The 22,750-nt window shown below is 34.1% G+C and overlaps 1 protein-coding gene across 1 annotated transcript in view; it reads right to left on the bottom strand.

Annotated features, from left to right (window-relative positions):
• Positions 1-2,788: 2,788 nt before the first annotated feature.
• The window catches only part of LOC150097366 (kanadaptin), a 221,472-nt gene continuing 201,510 nt past the window's right edge, over positions 2,789-22,750 (bottom strand). The window contains exons 13-14 of the mRNA XM_090407155.1: positions 8,425-8,479; positions 2,789-2,906 (exon numbers count right to left, since the gene is read on the bottom strand). Of these exons, the coding sequence (XP_090263281.1) occupies positions 2,857-2,906; positions 8,425-8,479 (105 nt within the window). The 3' untranslated portion in view covers positions 2,789-2,856. The remainder of the gene's footprint in view (positions 2,907-8,424; positions 8,480-22,750) is intronic.

The following is a 22,750-nucleotide window of genomic DNA, read 5'->3' on the forward strand; positions in this document are numbered from 1 at the left end:
TGTTAATTTTGCTATTTAAAAATAGCCCAACAGAAACCAAAATTGAAATGATTCAACAAATTTTAACAGAGATCATGAATACAAAATTCATTAAATTTGGTATTTAGGATTTCAGTTAGTTATTGCAAAATTATCAATATCAATTTTCTTATTGTTCTACTAAATAATCATAGTACCCATATATAAAAAGGGAAATAAAACTGAATGTGAGAATTACAGAGGTATTTCTCTACTGAGTGTTCCTGGTAAGATTTATCAAAGTATACTTGAGAAACAGTTGAGAAGGATTGTGGAAGGGAAGCTTGGTGACAAGCTGGATTCAGGCCAAATACAGGCTGTCAGAATCAGATTTTCACTTTATGACAAATAGTTGAGAAATCATGGGAATATAACAAAGAAAATAAAAAGCCAATAAAAATAATCTCACTGAACCAAACTGAATCACATGGAGGACAATGTCCATCCTAAATCTTTTATGAAATTCCATCAAGCTAGAGTATAGTTACTGCACTACATAATTCTTGTGTTTTCCACTTTGCATTTACAAAGAATTCAAAGGAAATAAATATTGGTATATCCTGAAAAATTTTGTAGGCATTCCAAAAGTTCAATAAAATCTAAAAATTATGCCTGAAGTGTTATTATCTCAATGTATGCATACTGATAAGTTTTCTCTTTGAAAAAAAAAGAATTTTAATGAACTCAAAGTAAGGAATAAATGCTTCAAATTTTGATCGATGCATCTTCATCATCATATATGACAACACAGAACTCAAGAGGCTTTAAAGCTTGAAGTACATTAAGTAAATTTTGAATTCAGTTGAATAAAACTCCTTGCTATTCACCAAGTTAAACTAGATGGTTTCATAACAAGAATTTATTTTACTGAGCAAGCTTATGCTTTATGCTCACAACTTCTTTGTTGTCAGTCATTTTACAGTTTACTATCTTTTTATCAATAGTACTTGGAATAGCAAAACATCTTTCTTTGTTAGTAGAAAAGAAGAAAGACTTCACGTCATGAATAAATCTCATGATATCAACAAATATAATGAGGAGGTGATCAAAAATTCCCTAATTATATATTTTTTTCCCTAAGGTAACAGTATTCTGAATTATGATGATATTATCAAGTCTGTTTTGGAAAATAAAAACAGTCATAGGGTACAAGATTTGGGATGTCGAACAGCAATCATGGTAGAAAAACCAATTTCTAGTACACCATTTCTCAGGCTGTTTTTGTTGCATATTCCTATAGATGCTACAGCACATATGAGTGGACTTTTGGAAACAAATTCATAATGATAAATTTCTGAATGTCATTTCCATTGCAGAACATGAAAAATCAATCAGTTGAAGTTCTGTTCCTTGTTTTCCCTTTAAAAGCAAGGTCAAGGTTTAACACTTGAGACTTCTGTGGCAGTTTTACCCAGTTTGAAGTTAAATTTGTCCATAAACACGGCTTTTCAGATCTTCCCATTTTCTGATGCAAAAAGAGTAATACACAATTGCATTTCACAAAGCATTATACTTCTCAGTATCATAAGTTACAACACTGAAATTAACTCCAAGTGATCCAGTAAACCCTGTCTACCTATCAAAGGAGTTTTATAATAACACCTTATAGCTTAGAAAAGGAAGCCAAAACTAATGATAATCTTGGTTTAGCTAGATAAAAATCTTTTGCTAAATTTACATCAAAAAAATTTCAAATACTGGTCATCATTCATCATAAAATATTATTATTGGAATCACATTTAATTTAAATGTCTTTATTTGTAAAATTTACAGCTGTTTCATAGCATTGTCAATACAATCATAGTAAAACACACACACACACACACACACACACACACACACACACACACACACACACACACACACACACACACACACACACACACACACACACACACACAAAAAAAGGAACAAGAATTCAACTGAAAGCACATGATATTATGTGCTCAATCGGCTGCAGGAAAATAACTCTATCTGCATTAATAGATATCCAAAATAAATTGCAATAACAAATTTAGTTAATAAATTATTTTTCAAATTGGTTATCATTGGTCAAAACAATTATCACTGATAGTTTTGAACATCCAAATCTTCTCACAGATGTGCCAATCTCTGTAGTACAATATTGAAACATTTATGAACAGTAAGACTAAGAAGTATGAAAAGTTTTTCTCTAAAATAATACATATCCAAGTCATCACACAATTGAGACAATCATGCATTTTGAGCATTCTTCTATAGCAATATCATTCAATACTGTAACAACTGAAATTATAGACTTTTTTGGCATTTGTTTTAAATAATTTTGCAAAACAAAATGGTTAGTCTGAAAACGAAATCAAGATGACTTGGAAAATCCAAATTTTATTAAATTCCATCCAGCCAAAGTGGAATTATTATATTATTTTGTCAATAAAAATGTTCTGACTGAAATGAAAATTGTATTGGACATCCTAAATGTCAAATTTTCATAAGGAACAAATATCAAATAAAATCCATTCTTTCAGTGAAAAGGAATAACGTAAGTATGGACAAACAAATAAAACCAAATCTAACAGGTCCACTCATTCAAATATTCAAAACTTATTCAAAATGTCGAATAAGATAGCAAAATTTTTGTAATGCAAACTTTTGATTGTACTTTGTTGACATCAAAGAATTTTTATCTAGCTAAACTAAACTTTAATGAATCAATTTCATTATTTATTTCAGATAGCAAAAAAACTCTTGTGTATTAGAATGGCTTTGTTTATAAAAACAAACAAACAAATTTCATAATATACATATTTTATTACACATTGGTTGCACTCCCCCATCCCCTCTTCTGTACAGTTTAATTCAGTATCCAAATTTAGCATTCAGGTGAGTCCGGCCATCACCACTTTGACCTGAAAAATAAAATATCAATACATTATTCAATATCACTTTAATAAATCGAGCTTTAAAAAAATATTTTTTTAAGCATATTGATAGGCTTGGAAAAAAAGAGTGCTGTCCATGATAAGCAAAAATTTTTAGTTGAGTGAAAAGATAAGATGAGTTTTAGTTTAATCATTTTAATAACGTAATGTCAATTCTATTCCATATTTATATTGCAAACAATCATGTATCACTGATAAAACAAAAAAAAATTTTTTTTCTTATTTTCTCATCTTTAATTTATGTTAAACATAACATAAATTAAAAATGCCAAGAAATGATATTCTTGGTTTAATCCTTTATCCAAGTGTAAGCAAACAAAGTTTGCACATGAAGTAACTTCATATCACTTGCCTTAGTATCCCATACTGCAGAGCACATATCCTTACAGACATGTGTAATTGTATGCATTATGGGAAGTGTCAATACCCAGACCCCCCTCAATTAGTGTAAAGAAAAGTCAGCAAAAATAAAACAAACTTAATTTTTTTAAAATTTTGATTTGACAGCACGTGAAGTGGCCTTCAATGAACTTTTCCCCCCTAAATATTTAAAAAGAAACTCAAAAAAGCATGGGAGAAAATGGAGGAGAGTAAGAGAGATGTGTTATTAGGGAGAATATAAACAAGCCCACCTATAATGTGAGGTGATGAATCTTGTACTGCATGGATGAGTTTTGTCATAGAAAGGCTTATTTGCCACCCCCCACTTCTTAATTAATTGGTCTCAAACCGTGGAAGCATAAAACCAACCTTGAATGCATTTGGTGGCTGTGTTATATATATTGTAAAATGTATAAAGTTGGATTTGAGTAATACGTTTTAGTTTTTGCTTTTTTTTTTTTATTTTTTTTAATTTTTTTTTATTATTTTTTTATTATTTTTTTTAAGTCATCTAAACTCAAGGAACTATAGAAGCACATCAGAGCAGGCTTGTAAAATATCCAAGCACACAATGAGATTCAAACCCATAATCTATTGGTTGGAGAGCAGGTATGCTTTCACTCGACAACGAGAAACCAGAACAGCCACTGCCACCTTAGATGGACTAATTTTTGTGGTGGAAGGCTAATTAATAACAATAATACAACACAATCATATTTGAAATCATAAATGAATAATGGAATGATATTTGAATTCAGAAATTTTTTAGATATGTTAATACCTGTCTAATTTGAAACAATTTTTCTCAAAAAAAAAAGAAAAAGAAATGTAAGGTGACTATTCAAGAGAATGATTGTGAGACATACAAAAATATTTTGGGAAAATTTGGTGAAAAGAGCAAAGCTAATAATAATGGCAAATATCTGTTGGATTTCTGCTCAGGACATGAACTGGTTATTACTAACACCATGTTCCAACATAAAAATGTGCACAAATTCACATGGAGAGAAGAGGCAAGGAATAAGAAAAGTCTCATTGACTATGTTATTGTTGATAGTGATGTTTTCTCCCTGATGCAGGACACCAGCGTGTACAGAGGATTTGAAATTGGAAGTGATCACTATTTAGTCTTGAGCAAGATAAAATTGAATTTCATATTGAAAATAATAACATGTAAGAAAGTTTTAAAGCAAATAAAAGTTGAGCAGCTCTCTGATGTTAACTGTAGACTAAAATACACAAAGATTATTGAAGAAAAAATGAAAGAGTTTGAGAACAGGAATCAAACCTTGGAGATTCAGCGGCAAACTCTGAAGAAAACATTGATTGATTCTGCCAGAGAGGCATGTGGTGAGGTTGCCTGCAAGGATAAAAAAAATCAGAACTCCCTGGTGGACACAGGAAGTTAAAGAGACAGTGAAGGAAAAGAAGAAAGCATATCAAAAATTACTGGCAAATATGTCAGCTTGTGCTCTTAAAGAATACAGAGACAAATGCAAGAATGCTAAACACTGTGTAAAACTAGCTAAACAAAAGTCATGGGAGGACTTTGGTAAGAATATAGAAAATAAATATCAAGAAGGTGGCAAAATATTCTGGAGGTTGTTGAAGAAGCTTAGGAATGGAGGAAAGAGTGCTGTAAAAGGAGTTAGAGATGATAAAGGTAACATGAAAATGGGAGAAAATGATATCCTTGAAGTATGGAGTAATTACTTTGAAAAACTGCTAAATGAAACAAGCAGTGATGACAGCACAGTGGTAAAAAACACTGACCAGGCATGCAGTCAGGAATACATATCCATACTTGAAGTAGAAAAAAAGCCATCAAAGGCTTGAAATGTGGAAAGGCAGCAGGAATAGATGATATTCGACCAGAAATGGTTAAGTATGGTGGTATAAGAGTCTTACAGTGACTGCACTGCATAGTTCAGAAAGCCTGGACAGAGGGATGAATTCCCAATGATTGGATAGAGCTCTCATAGTATCAATATATAAAAAGGGAAATAAAACTGAATGTGAGAATTACAGAGGTATTTCCCTACTGAGTGTTCCTGGCATATACTGAGAAACAGTTGAGAAGAATTGTGGAAGAAAAGCTTGGTGAAGAACAAGCTGGATTCAGGCCAAATAGAGGCTGTCAGGATCAGATCTTCACTTTACAACAAATAGTCGAGAAAGCATGGGAATATAACAAAGATCTGTATTTAAGTTTTGTCGATTTGGAAAAGGCATACGACAAGGTGCCAAGAGAGAAGCTATTCAATACGCTACAGTTATATGGTGTCAATGGGGCATTATATCAAGCAATACTTAGTCTTTATTTGAGTTGTAAGTCAGCAGTTAGAATTGAAGGAAGTACAGGAAGATGGTTTAATGTTAAATCTGGTGTGAGACAAGGATGTACATTATCCCCTCTGTTATTCATTATCTATATGGATCACATTATGAAGGAAAGTGGTATTAAACATGATATCAAAATTGGAGATGTTAATGTCAGCTCTTTGCTTTATGCGGATGATGTTATACTTCTAAATAAATCCGCTACAAGTCTGCAAGATTCTCTGACTAAATTCAATTGCTGTTGTAATAGATATGGTATGAAGGTCAGCAATAAAAAGACAAAGACAATGAAAATAGGCAGAATCATTGAAAATGTCAACTGTGTTGTGAATGGAGAACCTGTGGAACAAGTAAAACATTTAAGCTCCTTAGGCACGATTTTTACTGAAGATGGTAAATTAAATATAGAAATAGACAACAGAATCAGCAAAGCTGGTATGGTGGGAAGTCAGTTGAATAAATTCATAAGAGAGAAATTAGTCGGAACACTAAATTAGCTGTATACAAGACAGTGTTCAAACCAGTTTTAACTTATGGATCTGAGAGCTGGGTCAGAAGTAAAACACTTGACCAAAGACTTGAGACCGCAGATATGAGAGTCCTGAGAAAGATTAGAGGCGTAAACAGATGGCATCAATGGCAATATCATATTAAAAATGAGGATATTAGGAAAGAACTTGACATTGTCAGCATCCAAGAATGCGTTAGCAGAGCTAATCTCAGGTGGTATGGTCACTTAAACAGAATGGGCGAAGAAAGATTAGCAAAACAAGTGTTCTCTGCCAGGTTGGCAGCAAAACGACCCAGAGGTGGATTGATACGGTACAAAGTGCCTTAGACGATAGAAATATAAGATCTGATAATGTTGGAGTCTTGACAAGTAACAGACTGATTTGGAGGAAAATTGTAGATAGGAAGTTAGTAATGATGTAATTTTTTTCATGTAGTACTATCATATCCTGTACACCCCTTGAGGGTACATGGCAGGAATTTGATAATGATGATGATATGAAGAGTGAAAGGCTTCAATTCGGCGACGTGAAATTAATTAAGTCAAGGGATATTACATCCCATATTGTTTCATAGCTGAATAAGAAACTCAAAGAGTTTCATGTCGAATATAGAAACTATATAAAGTTCGGCGAGTCCAAGTGTAAGCAAATACCTGGATAGTGTAACACGTAGTCCATCTGGTAGTGCAACTTAATTAATTTCATGTCACCGAATTGAAGCCTTTGGCTCTTCATATAATTAATAATTTATCAGGACACCTTCTTGGCAATCCTCATAGTAGGGTATGTAAGTTCTGCTGGATACAAACTTGGTATTACTTAGGTCTACCTACTCACTGATGAGACCTCAATAAAGGTTGAAACCAGTCTGGGTAGTGACCTTCTCTCATAATGTAGAACAGTAATACAACTCCTAGGAGTTGGGTTTCACATTACGGGTAAATACCAAGAATAGTGATCGGAGCTTGCTCCACCTCTGCTATGAGTTGCCTCAGTGTTGCACTACCAGATGGACTACATGTTACACTATCCAGGTATTTGCTTATGCTTGGACTCATTGAACTTCATATAGTTTCTATATTCGGCATGAAACTCTTTGAGTTTCTTATTCGGCTATGAAACAATAGGGGATGTAATATCCCTTAACTTAACTCTTTTATATGTTTTATCCCCAACCTGGTTGAATGGTGACAAATATAGTTGAGTCAACCAGAACCATGAGGCCAATCTCCTCGAGCAATTCGCAGCATTTTATAAGGCTTATCCATTCTTATAAAACACTAAAATTAAAATGGAACAAAATTATGATGCAAAAATATTTTAATGTAGGTAAAATAAAGAAATAAAAGGTTTATTTACTTCACTTCAACCAAATTTTAAGTGATTTTATCAGTGTAGAGACAACTGCTCAATTATTAATATTAAGCCACAATGTTTTTTTACAAAGTAAATAAATAGCAACTAACTATGGAATTATTATTTATTTAAGATAGAATTTTTGTCCCACAGAATTTTACACCAGCAACTCTATATCATGTATGTGTAGCACATGCATTTGGGTCTTCCAGTTTTCTCTTCTATTTAATTTGAAAGTCATAGTGAAGATGTCCCAAAACTTTTTAAATAAATAATAAACCCATAATTGCTATTTAAATGAAGAATTCTAAACCAAATGCATTCACAAAGAATATGCAAATCTGAAATATGAATTTTTCACATCTGATTATAAAAGTATTCTAGAATATATATATATATATATATATATATATATCCTAATCCTAATCCTGTGGCTTCCTCTCTTTGAGAGGGTTGCAGCTGATTACTAAGGAGATAATGACGCAAGGTGGTTTCCCATTGCCTTCCTTGCCGTAAGTATTTATGACTGTAACCTGTGTGTTCACGGGGCTGGTATGCCTGCTTGTGGGATGAAAAACCCCAGAAAAACCCTGCTGTCCATGCTCAAGACCGGCTAACTTGGCTATGACTGAGGAAGATCCTTCAGCTTCTCATGTCTCCGACGGGAATTGAACCTAGGACACTCCTTCCCCAGGAATGTGGTTGCGAAGCACATGGCCACTAGGCTAACTGCGTGGATATATATATATATATATATATATATAGTCAAATATTTCTAATCTATATATCTATTTGGATTATCTTTCTAATTAGAAAAATTATTGTAAGGTATCACACTCAACATGAACACACACTTCTTCCATCCCCATTGTTACAATAAAATTAAACAGACATACCTTCAGGGGGCAGCCACATTGCATAATCTGAATTAGTTCCATCATATTTATCAACCTGTAAAAAAATTATGCCCTTGAGAAACATGAAACACTAGGTACTGTGTGTGTATGTGTCAATATTTATATAATGTATTACAGGATGACCCAGAAGTAATAGCGTAGTTGCCAGAACAATAACCACCACAATTTCATTATTATTTTATGATTTATTATATTAATTAATTAATTTTATTTGCTGTTATTAAATACTAATCATTTTCATTTCAGAATCCCCAATAGCAGATGATTTGAATCTTGGAAGCCCATAATTACTGACATTACACATGAATAGTATGTGTTTATTATGACGACATTTTACAAAATGCAAAATAAGAGTGAGACATGCTGCATTTTTTAAGAGCATTTTCACTGGTTAATAAAATAATAAAATGAGACGTGGTGGCCAAGTGCTTTGAAATCACTTAAGACATAGTAAGATCTGGAAGACCAAGGTCCATCTGTGCTGAAGTAAATATATATATATATACAGTCATCCCTCGACTTACGTCTGTTCGAGTTACGTTCATTCGAAGATATACGTCCGTGATCCCATATGGAATAAATAACATTTTCGACTACTTTCGAACAAGACACAAGCGAGCATAAAGTAAAAAAGTTTCTATTTAGCAACAATGCAGTGGCAACAGCGGATTCAGTGGCAACCTCCCTCGGCACATGGCTTCAACAATTCCTCTGTTGATTTTGTGTTTAAAAAATAGGTTATTTGTGTATTTATCGTTAAATATTTCTTGATATTTTGTGCAACATGGCCCCTATATGCCCCGTTAAAAAACCTAGTGAAGAATCACCAGGTTTTTTAACCTAGTGATTGTTCACTAGGCAATGACAAGGTCCTGTTGGTGAGTGGAAAAGCTACTTCCATCATGCATAGAAAACCTGAACCAAAAGCGCATACCTCTTAGCACTATGACCATAACTGCTAAGGCTAAGTCTCTTACATGTTGAAAGAGAAAGCAAGACCTGATTACGACTACAAATTCAACGCTTCTTCGGTTGGTTCATGAGATTTAAGCAGCGTTTTGCATTGCATAATGTGAAAATATATGGTGAATCTGCAAGTTCCGATGAAAAAGGCTGCCAAGGAGTTGGTGGAGAAATTGGATAAAATTATTTAGAAAAAATGCCCAAGCAGACAATTCATCCATAAAAACCTAAAATCTATGGCTGGTTTCAAAGCTCTTAAAGACTGTATTACAATTCTGTTGGGGGGGGGGGGGGTAGTGTAGCTAGATATAAACTGAAACCATTTGTGATATGGCACAGTGAGAATCCATAGGTCTTCAAAAACATTAAGAAACATACTCTTACAGTTCATTAGAAGAGATACAAGCTGTGGATGACTCAAAAATTGTTTGCGGATGCCTTAATCAACTGTAATGCGAGTGAAATGGAAAGCTATTGTGTGAAAGAAAATGTAGAATTTAAAATTTTATTAATTCTAGATAATGCTCCAGGTCATCTGTCTTACATCGGTGATCTTCACCAAGTTCAAAGTCATTTTTCTCCATCCAAACACTACTTCATTGATCCAAGCAATGGATCGAGGAGTTCTTGTAGTGTTTAAGGCTTATTATCTACGGAGAACTTTTTCACAAACCATTTCTGCTACTGAAGGAACGATCAGACTCTCATGAAATTCTGGAAAGCAGTCAATATTTATCGTGCTATTAAAATATTGCTGCGGTTTGGGTCGAAGTGATCTCTCAATGTATGAGTGGCATATGGAAAGACATTAAAAAGGTTTTGCATGATTTTGGAAGTTTTGAAAAAAAAATGAACACCTTTGTAAATTGAGTGAAGAAATAGTGGGCCTAGCAAACAATCTGAATCTCGAAGTGATTGATGACGACACAGTTCAACTCATAGAAATTGCTCCTGAAGAGTTGGCCAATGAAGAATTGGTCGAACTGGTTGCAGAAGAGAAAGAACGAGAAACAAGGAGAGGTAGTTAAACAATTCACAGTGAAGGGTCTTGCAGAAATGTTCTCTGCAGTTAGCGATGTTCTCAAAATGGTTGAAGACATGGACCCCAATGTTGAACACTACTTATTGGTAGAAAGGAAACGTGTGTAGAGGCTTAAGTGCTGTGAGGACATCATGTTGGAGGCTTAATGGATTTTTTTACAACACTCACAAAGAATTAAAATAGAATTTAATACTCCTATATTTCGTCCTAGTCACTAGGACATCTACGGGGATTACAAAATCAATTAATGTAACATATGCACAAATAACAAACAATACTAAGCCCAACCACGTGGGTGACACTAAAGTCCTATCTAGGTAGAGCGCCCTCTAAGGGCAGTAGTAGGTGGCCTGGAATGTAAGGTGGGAACTCTGGTGATGAGTGTTTCCCAAATCTTTGGAAGCTTAATGCAACCATATTTATTGAGATTTGGTTGGTTTTTGAGAGCTGCTGCTGCTTCTAAGAAAAGTCTCTCTTTCTTGAATTTGCTGTGGTGGAGCATGGTGGTTTTCTTCCATGATACTCTGTGGGTGGTGTCCAAAGCATGGTCAGCCAAGCCTGAATGGCCATAGTTGTGTTTGAAGATGTAAGACTTGTGTTCCTCTAGACGGATGGATGCTGATCTGCCTGTCTGTCCAAAGTACGCCAGCTTACAGGAACAGGGTACTTTGTAAACTCCAGGCAGAGAGAGAGGAGGGAGCTGATCTTTCGTAGAACGGATAAGGGTAGCCAGTTTGCGGTGGGGCTTATATGCTGTGTGTAGATTGTACTGTTTTAGTATCTTGGCTATTTTTTCAGAAGTGCCACGGATGTAAGGTATGGTGATGGCATTTTTAAAATCTTGTTGACGAGAAGGAAGGGGAATGGGGGAGGAGTTGATTATTTTTTCCCCTTCCTTCTCGTCAACAAGATTTTAAAAATGCCATCACCATACCTTACATCCGTGGCACTTCTGAAAAAATAGCCAAGATACTAAAACAGTACAATCTACACACAGCATATAAGCCCCACCGCAAACTGGCTACCCTTATCCGTTCTACGAAAGATCAGCTCCCTCCTCTCTCTCTCTGCCTGGAGTTTACAAAGTACCCTGTTCCTGTAAGCTGGCGTACTTTGGACAGACAGGCAGATCAGCATCCATCCGTCTAGAGGAACACAAGTCTTACATCTTCAAACACAACTATGGCCATTCAGGCTTGGCTGACCATGCTTTGGACACCACCCACAGAGTATCACGGAAGAAAACCACCATGCTCCACCACAGCAAATTCAAGAAAGAGAGACTTTTCTTAGAAGCAGCAGCAGCTCTCAAAAACCAACCAAATCTCAATAAATATGGTTGCATTAAGCTTCCAAAGATTTGGGAAACACTCATCACCAGAGTTCCCACCTTACATTCCAGGCCACCTACTACTGCCCTTAGAGGGCGCTCTACCTAGATAGGACTTTAGTGTCACCCACGTGGTTGGGCTTAGTATTGTTTGTTATTTGTGCATATGTTACATTAATTGATTTTGTAATCCCCGTAGATGTCCTAGTGACTAGGACGAAATATAGGAGTATTAAATTCTATTTTAATTCTTTGTGAGTGTTGTAAAAAATCCATTAAGCCTCCAACATGAGGTAGAAAGGAAAGTACATGATGCGTTTGCTTGCTATAAACAAATTTATGATGAAAAGAAGAAGAGGAATAAGCAAAGCACATTGGACATTTTCATCAAAAAAAAAAACAACGGTTACACTAGAAGAGCTGCAGCCTGGTCCTTCACATAGGGAAGATAATGAAGATGTGATTATGGAGGAAGATTTGGGTGATTATTCTCCTCTGTTTTCCTCCATAATCACATCTTCATTACCTTCCCTATCAGACAATTTTATAATAAGGTTTAAAAATTAAAATGATAGTACAGTAAACCTTCGATTTAATGGACAAAATTTCCGGTCAGTATGTCATGAAAATTAACACCCTGTTAATTTTAAAATGCTTTTAACTAAGATTTGCTCATAATTAAATTAACAGGTTATTTTTTGTTATTAATTTCCTGTTATTTTTAACACATTTTGGCAAATAGGTCATCATATGTTGGAAAAGCATTGTAGAATTTAGCCAACATAAATGAGTCACCGGTCATAAAACATGATCGGCAAATGATTAGGACGTGATCACACCAATCGCACTGTAATTGGTTCTTTTGTCGCGTGGCGTGGCTTTCTGCGGCAGTTTTATTACACACATTTTTGTAATTTTAGGGAGTTAACTATAAAAAAAAACCAGCAGAATTCAAAAGTTCAAAATAGTTTTTTCAAAGCAAGATTACCTAAACCAAGCGCCTCAACATCGAACATTAACTTCACATTAACTTATCTAAAAGTGTGTGTAAAACAATTTTTTTGTTATCACAGTGCTAATATTGATAAAATTGCAGTATAATGTCAGATATTTTTATTTTAAAAAATTCGCGATTTAACGGACATCCCTTAGTCTCTATTAGTCCGTTAAATCAAGGGTTTGCTGTATACTTATTACTGTTAAGTCCCTAAATCCTATAACTCTGTTGATTTAATGTATCGACTTATGTCCAAACTTAAGTCCTGCAAGATGGAATGGAACCCCAACGTAATCGAGGGATGACTGTATATATATATATATATATATATATATATATATATATATATATATATATATATATATACAGTCATCCCTCGACTTATCTAAATGGATATATATATATATATCCATTTAGAGGATGCTTTCAAAAGCTCAACTTGAAACCATATTATCCTCATGATGAGTAGGAATTTGAACAATTTTTAGAAAAAAAAAAGCGATTTATTGGGCAAGTGAAAATCTGCATATAGAAACTGAAGAGGAAGTTAACACTTGATGTCATCATTTGGTTTGGGATTTATGATGCGGCCTTGTGAGCATGTTCTTTTTTGACCAAACAGTGATAGGTGAGGGAGTTATGTGAATATGCTGAACAATGAATTTCTTACAGCTGTGGCTAACTGGCTGAATAAATACTTACAAAACATGGTTCCAGCATGATGGGGCACCAAATCTTTAGAGTTGTCATCTGTGTGCAATTGGTTGAATGAACATTTCGAACATGGACAAGTTCAGTAATATACCCAATTACTAGATCTTACTCCACTAAAGTTTTGTCTCTGGAAAAACCAAAGAATGTGAGATATGCTCACAAACTCTGGACAATTGAGCAACTTAAAGCAAAATTGTTCATGCTTGCACAAAATTACTTCATGCTCTGTGGTGAAAAGAGTTAACAAATGAATAATTGTGAACGACAGCACTATGAATAGTTTTTTGTAAGTACTAACTGTTTTTTTCTCATGTTATAAATTTTAATGGAGTAAAAACAGCACAATGAAAGAAATAAACATAAAAAATAAGTGGAAGATATTAGGCCATAAGACTAAACTCCTAAGAGGAGTGCTCTCTGTGGGTACTGGTAAGTAGACTTTAGTGTTAGGTTAGAGGTCTAAGAATTACTATTTTCAACATCTTGGGAAGTTTCATACTAACATATTTAATAAGATTTGGTTGGTTTCTTTAAAATCTGCTGCTAAATTTTTATAAAATGTATTTGCTGCAGTGAAATGCATAGTATTTTTTTTTCCCCCCCATTTGATTCTATGCAACATTCTGTGTGTCTCAGACAACACCTTGTCTGAGATAGAAGCCAACTAGACCTCAGTGACCATAGTTGTGGTGGCAGATATATTTTTTGTGTTCTTCAAAATAGCAGTCTTCTAGTTTGACCATAATAGGTCAATTTATTATTATTAAGCGAGACCTCCAAGGAGTCAGGGACTCATTGAGGGAGGCCACATACTACACACACACCACATATCATACTTATTCTAGAATTCATTCACACTGCTTGCACATACTAAATCCAATAGCAATCCATTCCAATTACGCACCATCCTATGAAAGAAACTGGTGATTTCTTATCAAGGCCTTCTAAAGAGGAAAAAATGACACCCTTATCTTTACATGTTAAAGTTCATTTTAGCATTGCAATTATCTTTTTGAGTTGTATTTGCAATCTTTGCTACATGGCCCCTGAACTTCAACTTCCTATCTACTAACACTCCAAGATCCCTAACCTGATCAGTTTCTTCGAGCATAATCCTACCAATAGAATACAACATTGGTTATCTAATCACTCCAAAGTCAAGACTTTACATTTACTGACATCCATTTTCTCAGGCCAAAATTCCAGCCTATTCAAATCACTCTGCAAGTACTGCATATCAGCCACATCTGATTACCCTATCAAATCTTTCATAGTATCATTAATGTACAGATTGAAGAACAGTGGACCAAGAACTGATCCTTGTGTTACACCACTGTTTATCTTAAATCTTGAAGACTCACATCCCCTGTACATCACTTTATGCAAACTCCAAAAGTATCATGGTGCAACCAATTCGCTTGTCTAGTTCAATGGTAACATTATTATAGAATGTGAGCAAGTTGCTAAAACATGACCTTTCTTTAGTAAACCCATGTTATTCATTGCAAAATAGAGATTCTCTGTCAACCCACTTCTGAATGTGAGCCCTAACCAACTCTTCCAAAATCTTTACCACCACTTCTGAGATACTGATTGGTAGATAGTTGGATACACTGGTCTTTGCACCACCATTGTGCAATGAGATTACCATACATTCTTTCCACTCCTGTGAAATCTTCCCTGTTCTGAGACTAAAATTATAGCCTGGTCAAAGGAACAGCCAGTTCAGCTGAACACCCATGCTGATATCCCATCAGTCCCTATTGCTGAATTCTTATTCGATTCGTGCAAAAGTTCTAATACCTCCTCTTCATACACCTGAGTTTCTTCTGAAGAGTTAGCAGTGAATTCAGTGTTCCATACACCAGGTTGATAGCTTTTAGCAAAATGGGCACTCATTAGTTGAACAACCTCTTCTGCATCTGTCACCCTCACACCATCTGCATTCAGAAGAGTTATTCTTTCATATTCATTCTTTCTTTTACTTGCAGCACATTGTTAGAATTCTCGTGGGTTGTCTTTAGCTTGCAGAGCCAGTTCCTTTTCACACTCAGGCTTAGCTTTCTGTACAACAGTTGTTACTCTTCTGGCCTGCTGATTATAATTTTCATAACAGACATCATCCTTATGCTGATGGTATTCCTTCCATATCATCCGTTTGTTACGAATCTCTTGCTTAATAAGATTACACATTCATTTTGGGACAAATTCTGATATTGCTTAATTTAAGCATTTTTTAAATGTTTCCCATGCACTGTCAATATTCTTCCCATCTAGCAACCAATACCATTCCACTGAACTCAGTATGCTTCTCAGCTGGTCATAATTTCTTGCTTTTTAGTTCAGCATGTAGCCTTTTCTGAATGGAACATTCATTAACTTAGTCACTTCCAAGTGAGTACTACATGATCACTGTCACCAACTGGAAGCAGAATAGTTATGTCTTTAAGTGAAACACTCTCTGACACTATAATCAAATCTAACACTCTTTGACCTCGAGTTCCTTCTATCACATGTTACTTGAGGAAGTTGTCCTGCAACAGTTCAAATTCAGTTTCATTCTTCTCATGAGATTTTACTATTACCCAATCAATGTTTGGATAATAAACAAAGTCCCCCATTATGATTAATCTTTTCATGCCCATCATCTCTATTTGGTGATGCATTTCTAGCAACTGATCCATCATGTCTGTAACAACCATCCCCAAACCTTAACAAATTTGGATGCATGAGACAGCCCCAAATATGAGAAACTTGCATTCTAAGAACATCAAGCCCAACAGCCAAGACAACCCAATTTAGCCCACTACGGGGCACCTTTAGGACCGACTTCAGTTGTTTTCTTCAGCAATATTTGCTTAGTGTTAGTGTCTGCATGTACATATCATTATTTTGCGATCCCTGAAGATGGTAATGTAACATTACAGAAATATAGGAAGTATTAATTAAAGTTTTTAATTAATATTCTAGTGTACGTTGTTGTTCCCTAAAATCTGACAGTTATGTATTACCAATGTATTAGTTTATCCACAAGAATAATACTCCGCTATGTAATTGATTTTGTTAGATTCCACCTCCCACCAGATGACTTCAAATTCATTGCCACATGAAATAATGTCACTAGTACTACAATCATAGTTCTCAACACTAACCAGATTCAAGTCATCTAATATTATTAGCAGCATGCCCCTCCTCTCCTATCCTGTCTATCCTTCTGAAAAATATTGTACCCTTTACACTCGATGCCAGTTAATATGTCTGATTCTGAGCCAGGTCTTACTAATGCCTACAATCTGAGGTCCCAACATACAAACCAGACCCCTTTGTTTCTGATACTCCCAGCATTTGTATATAGACATAATAAGCTATCTGCCTGATACAGTTGGACAACTATATCAGGCAGATAGCTTGATACAAACTTGCACATCCCTATTCTTCTCTAATACCTTATACATGTAGACATCTTTGTGCATGTTTGATATGTAAAAAACTAGATGAACACAAAGTCGAAATCATTCTCTCCTCATAACCATTTTCATAATAATGCCCATTCCAGCCATTTGCACAATTATATAACATTGTCTCTCTCACACCTATTCTCCCCATTATAATTTATTTTCCCTTATTCTCTGTGTTAGGTCTCATACCAGTTATTAGTTTTTCAAGATTCCTGATACCAAATGCATTCTGGTGTAGGCTGTTCCTGTTATACAAATCTAATCTTCCCTCAAACTCACTCCACACATCCAAAACTTGCACCCATTTCTTCTACATAGCCTGTGCATTGAATCATTTGCCATCATAGCCCTTCTTCTTAATTCATTTTTATCATATCGAGGTAATAAACTTACTATTTTCACTTTCTCAATCTTACCTCTTCCAACAATGCTTTCATGTCCTCTTTCATACTGAAATTATTAGTAGTTAAGTCATTACTACCTACTACAATTACGATCTAGTTTACTTTTCTTTTTCTGTTTTTGAATTGCTTGCATGCATTTGCTATATTTTCAATTTTAGCTCCTGGAAAACTTCATGTTATAATCCGCTCATCAACATCATGTTTCATGATAGAATCGCCATACCAAATAACATCCTTCTTTTTACAAACAATGTTACTTACTGATTTTCACTTACTGACTTACCTGATTCAGTGCTTTGTTGTTTCTAATTCTGCTGCTTAATTTTCTTTTCCTCTCTATGTCATTCAAATGCCTCTCAACTTTCTGTAAATCCTGCATCGTCTCATAATCTACTTTAATTTTACTATTTTGGAGGTTAATTCATTTTCAATAACTTCCTTAGCAAAGCAAGCATTCTTGTTCTTGACTTTGCTGCTTTTCTTAGCGTTACGCTTCTTGCATTTTTGGTGCCATTTTGAACTATATTTATTATAGTAATCATCATCAAATTCCTGGCATATACCCTAAAAGGATGTACAGGATATGATAGTACTACATGCAAAATTTACATCATTATTAACTTTCTATCTACAATTTTCTTCCAAATCAATCTGTTACCTATCAAGGCTCCAACATTGTCAGATCTTATATTTCTATCGTCTAAGGCACTTTTTACCGTATCAATCCACCTATATCTGGGTCTTCCTCTGGGTCGTTTTCTGCCAACCTGGCAGAGAACACTTGTTTTGCTAATCTTCCCTCTCCCATTCTGTTTAAGTGACCATACCACCTGAGATTAGCTATGCTAACACATTCCTGGATGCTAGCAATGTCAAGTTCTTTCCTATTATCCTTGTTTTTAATATGATATTGCCATTGATGCCATTTGTTCATGCCCCTAAACTCTCATATCTGCAGTCTCTAGTCTTTGGTCAAGTGTTTTCCATTTTAACTTATGGATCTCAGATCCATAAGTTAAAATTGGTTTGAACACTGTCTTGTATACAGCTAATTTAGTGTTCCAACTAATTTCTCTCTTATTCTATATAAATTTATTCAGTTGACTCCTAACATACCAGCTTTGTTGATTCTGTTGTCTTTTTCCATATTTAATTTACCACCTTCACTAAAAATCGTGCCTAAGTAGCTGAAATGTTTTACTTGTTTTATAGGTTCTCCATTCACAATGCAGTTGATATTTTCAATTCTTAAGACTATTTTCATTGTCTTTGTCTTGTTATTGCTAACCTTCATACCATATCTATTACAAGTTATTCAATTTAGTCAGGGAATCTTGAAAACTTGTAGCAGATTTATTTAGAAGTATAATAACATCTGCATAAAGCAAAGAGCTGACATTAACATCTCCTAATTTGATATCTTTCCTTCATAATGTGATCCATATAGATAATGAATAACAGAGGGGATAATGTACATCCTTGTCTGACACCAGATTTAACATTAAACCATCTTCCTGTACTTCCTTCAATTTTAACTGCTGACTTATAACTCAAATAAAGACAAAGTACTGCTTGATATAATGCCCCATTGACACCATATAACTGTAGCGTTTTGAATAGCTTCTCTCTTGGCACCTTGTCATATGCCTTTTCTAGATTGACAAAACTTAAATACAGAACATTGTTATATTCCCATGATATGTCATAAGTGAAAATCTGATCCTGACAGCCTGTATTTGGCCTGAATCCAGCTTTACCAAGCTTCCCTTCCATAATCCTTCTCAACTTTCTCAAGTATACTTTTATAAATCTTACCAGGAACACTCAGTAGACAAATACCTCTGTAATTATCACAATCAGTTTTATTTCCCTTTTTTATACATGAGTACTATGAGGGCTCTACTCCAATCATCTGAAATTTGTCCCTCTGTCCAGGCCTTCTAAACTATACAGTGCAGCCACTGTAAGACTTCTATACTTGAGCATTTCTGGTCGAATATCATCTACTCCACCTGCCTTCCACATTTCAGGCTTTTGATGGCTTTTTCTACTTCAAGTATGGATGTATATATTCTTGATTGCTTGCCTGGTCAGTGTTCTTTACCACTGTGCTGTCACTGATTGTTTCATTTAGCAATTTTTCGAAGTAATTACTCCATACTTCAAGGATATCTTTTTCTCCCGTTTTCATGTCACCTTTATCATCTGTACTTCCTTTTACAGCATCATTTCCTCAATTTCTGAGCTTCTTCAACAACCTTCAGAATATCTTGCCACCTTCTTGATATTTATTTTCTATGTTCTTACCAAAGTCTTCCCATGACTTTTGTCTAGCTTAGTTTTACACAGTGTTTAGCAATTTTTTCTTATAGCAATATCTTAACAAAAATATGTTCTAAAACACTAAAAACTCGAACATCTACACTAATATAATAACAGAAATAACTCACGTAAAATATTATTTATTAGTAGAATTTTCGCTTGAGTATCACAGGCATCTTCATTACATGTATAAAGCTAATTAAACAATAACTGACAATTTCAAAAGGCGTCACCTAAGTAGTTAATGTAAGATAACTAAAAAAGGTTAATAAAATTCCTAACTTATTAAAAAAAAAATTATATATATATATATAATTAAAAAAGTTAAGGAAGATTAACTGATTTATTAAGTACTATCTAATATACAAGTGAAAATGCACAAGTTACTCCAAACTGTACCATGACAGGCACATGTCAAAAGGTGGATGACATAGGTGAGGAGATCTGCTGCAGAGCAGATCTGGGTTCAAAGTTGAAATAACATATACAGAATTAAGGTAGATATAGAAGACAGGTTGGGTAACTAATAATATCTAATATGTACATCTAAATACTTTATTTCTATAAGGTAAAAATAGCTTTTATTCAAAAGCAGTTTTTATTCACATTACTTTACAGCTGCCTTTGTATTTTTTTAAACAAAAAATCTCTTTGGGATAAATCTGACTAATTCTTCCCATAATTTGCCTTTAAAGAATATTTTTCTTAGTCGCTTTCACAATTGTAGAGGAATTTCTTTATAGGACTTATAATAATGTAATTATTATATAATTACATCATTCCTCTATAATTCTTACATTGCTTTACTTCTCTTCATAGATGGGTGCAATAGCCCTACTATTTAATCATTTGGAATTTGACTTTCTGAATTATGAAGTATAGCCACTGTGAAACAAAAATATCTAATATTCATGATCAAATCATATTTATAGCTGCCATTTCACATTTCTGGCTGCTAATGGCTTTTTCTTCCTCTATTTCTCCCAGATTGATTACTGTTAATTTTTCAAAGTAATTAATGTAAATATCCAGCATATCATATTTTCACCATTCTGGATTTCTTTTGTGGTCCCCACACCCTACACTATTTAAAAGTTTTTCTTTTCAATAGTGGACTACATTTTGCTGCCTTCCTAACATTACATTTTCCATATTACTTGAAAAGTCATCCACTGATCTGTGTTGAATGACTTTTACTTGTAAAGCAACTTTCTTACATTTTTGTCTGTTTTCTCTAGGGAAACATTTTAGTTTACTAGCCAGGAACATTCGATATGATTTATTTTCTTGCATTTCAAATGCAAAAAAATAAATTTTTTCTTGTTTTCAAACTGTTTCACTTTTTTTTTTTTTTACTATCAATAATAGTTGGAGAACTTTTGTTTGCAGCTTACATCTTCAAGCTGATCGATCACCTTTGATTCTTTTTAAAACTTTTTTAAAAATCTGCATTTTCATTGTGATATTCATTTTCAAAATGTACAGAACTAGATAGCAATTGCTTTTTATTTCAAATCATCTGCAAGTTCATATATGCACTTTTCCCTGTTTTTCGTATGTTTCTTTGCAAATATATATATATGAACAACTTTTAGCTGGAACATGGTGTTAACCATAACTAGTTCATGCCAAGAGCAGAAATCCTGCAGTTGCTTATCTTTATTGTTAGCTCTGGCTTTCTCTAAATTTAACCTGAACATTTCCGTAGATTTAGGATTCCAACAACCAATTTTCTTTTTTCCATCTCAGTTACTTTTGTAATGACTTAAAATTTTTTTTTCCCCTACTACTTTCAGTGCTTGAATCTTTGATGACAATAATATGCAGAAATAAATTGAATCCTAGCAAATCCCCCCCCCCCCACACACACACATTAAGAATACTAACTGAAGTAAGTTTACCCACTGGACTGGATAGTATTACTTGAAAAGAAGTTATATTCTTCTTTTCATTCACATTTCACTTTTATGTAACAAAACAAAATTTAATTGAAGTTGCTTCAATTAAATTTTGTGTCCTTTGTTTTCTTTTTTTACAGATAGGAATTGATGTACAATTTTGGTGAAGCAGGCCTCTCAGATCACACTCTTAACACTCTACACCAAACTGATTGGAATTCTGCTCTTTACATCATACAAAAGCCTGGTATGAATGCAAATTTAAAGAAGCCTGTGAAATTTTGATCAACCATCCTAATCTTAATAATAATGGCAGCATAAAAATCCCAAGAATTTGGATGGCACACATTCAGCCCACTTAGTTCTTCAAGTTTTCCAGCAAGAGCCCTGACTTTAGAACTTAAACAATAATTTCAGGCCTCTTACTGGCCATTATTAATACTAATTTGTGTGTGTACTTAATTATGTGAGATACGAGTTTATTATATTATGTGTTATTAGTAATTTATGTGTTTATGTGTATACGAGTAATTATGTGAGAGTATGTTGCTCTCTAGCTTAATTTATTTTTTGTAGTTAAATAGATAATAATAATAACAGGACTCTACTGTTGATGTAGTAAGGGTTTTTTTTTTTTTTCACCAGAGATCAGGTTAGTAGTTTTAATGATTAACCAAAGCAATATAACTTTAACATACCTGTAGATTGTAGTTTAGCTTGTTTCTTTTTTTATTTGTTTGTTTGTGTGTGTGTGTCTGTCTGCCTGTGTGTATACTCCAGATGATGACCTTAATGTGAAGATCGAAGCATTGAGATTATTTTGGTTTATATTAAACTGAAGTTTTACTTTAACACAGTAGTTGTTTCCATAATTTTTATAATGAATTCTGATTACTGTGTAACCATGAAGGAAAGGATCCATTTCCTAATAATGCACAGACATAAACTGTAGAAAAAAGAAAAATCCATCAAAATAAATACACCGCAACAAACAAGAACACAATAAAAATAATATTACTACAAATCTGATTCAAGAAACCACTAAAAACATGTAAAAAAATAACTTGAAGCAACTTCAGTAGAAAAAAAAAGCTATATAATTGTTTCTATTCTTCTGCATTGTGGCGCATTGGTTTCTTGTTTTCTGCTGGGTGGGATGTTGATTGTCAGAGTGATT

The sequence above is a fragment of the Typopeltis vanoorti genome, chromosome 17 (assembly GCF_054136105.1).
Source record: "Typopeltis vanoorti isolate ZY-2024b chromosome 17, IOZ_Tvanoo_1.0, whole genome shotgun sequence".
NCBI classification, from domain to species: Eukaryota; Metazoa; Arthropoda; class Arachnida; order Uropygi; family Thelyphonidae; genus Typopeltis; species Typopeltis vanoorti.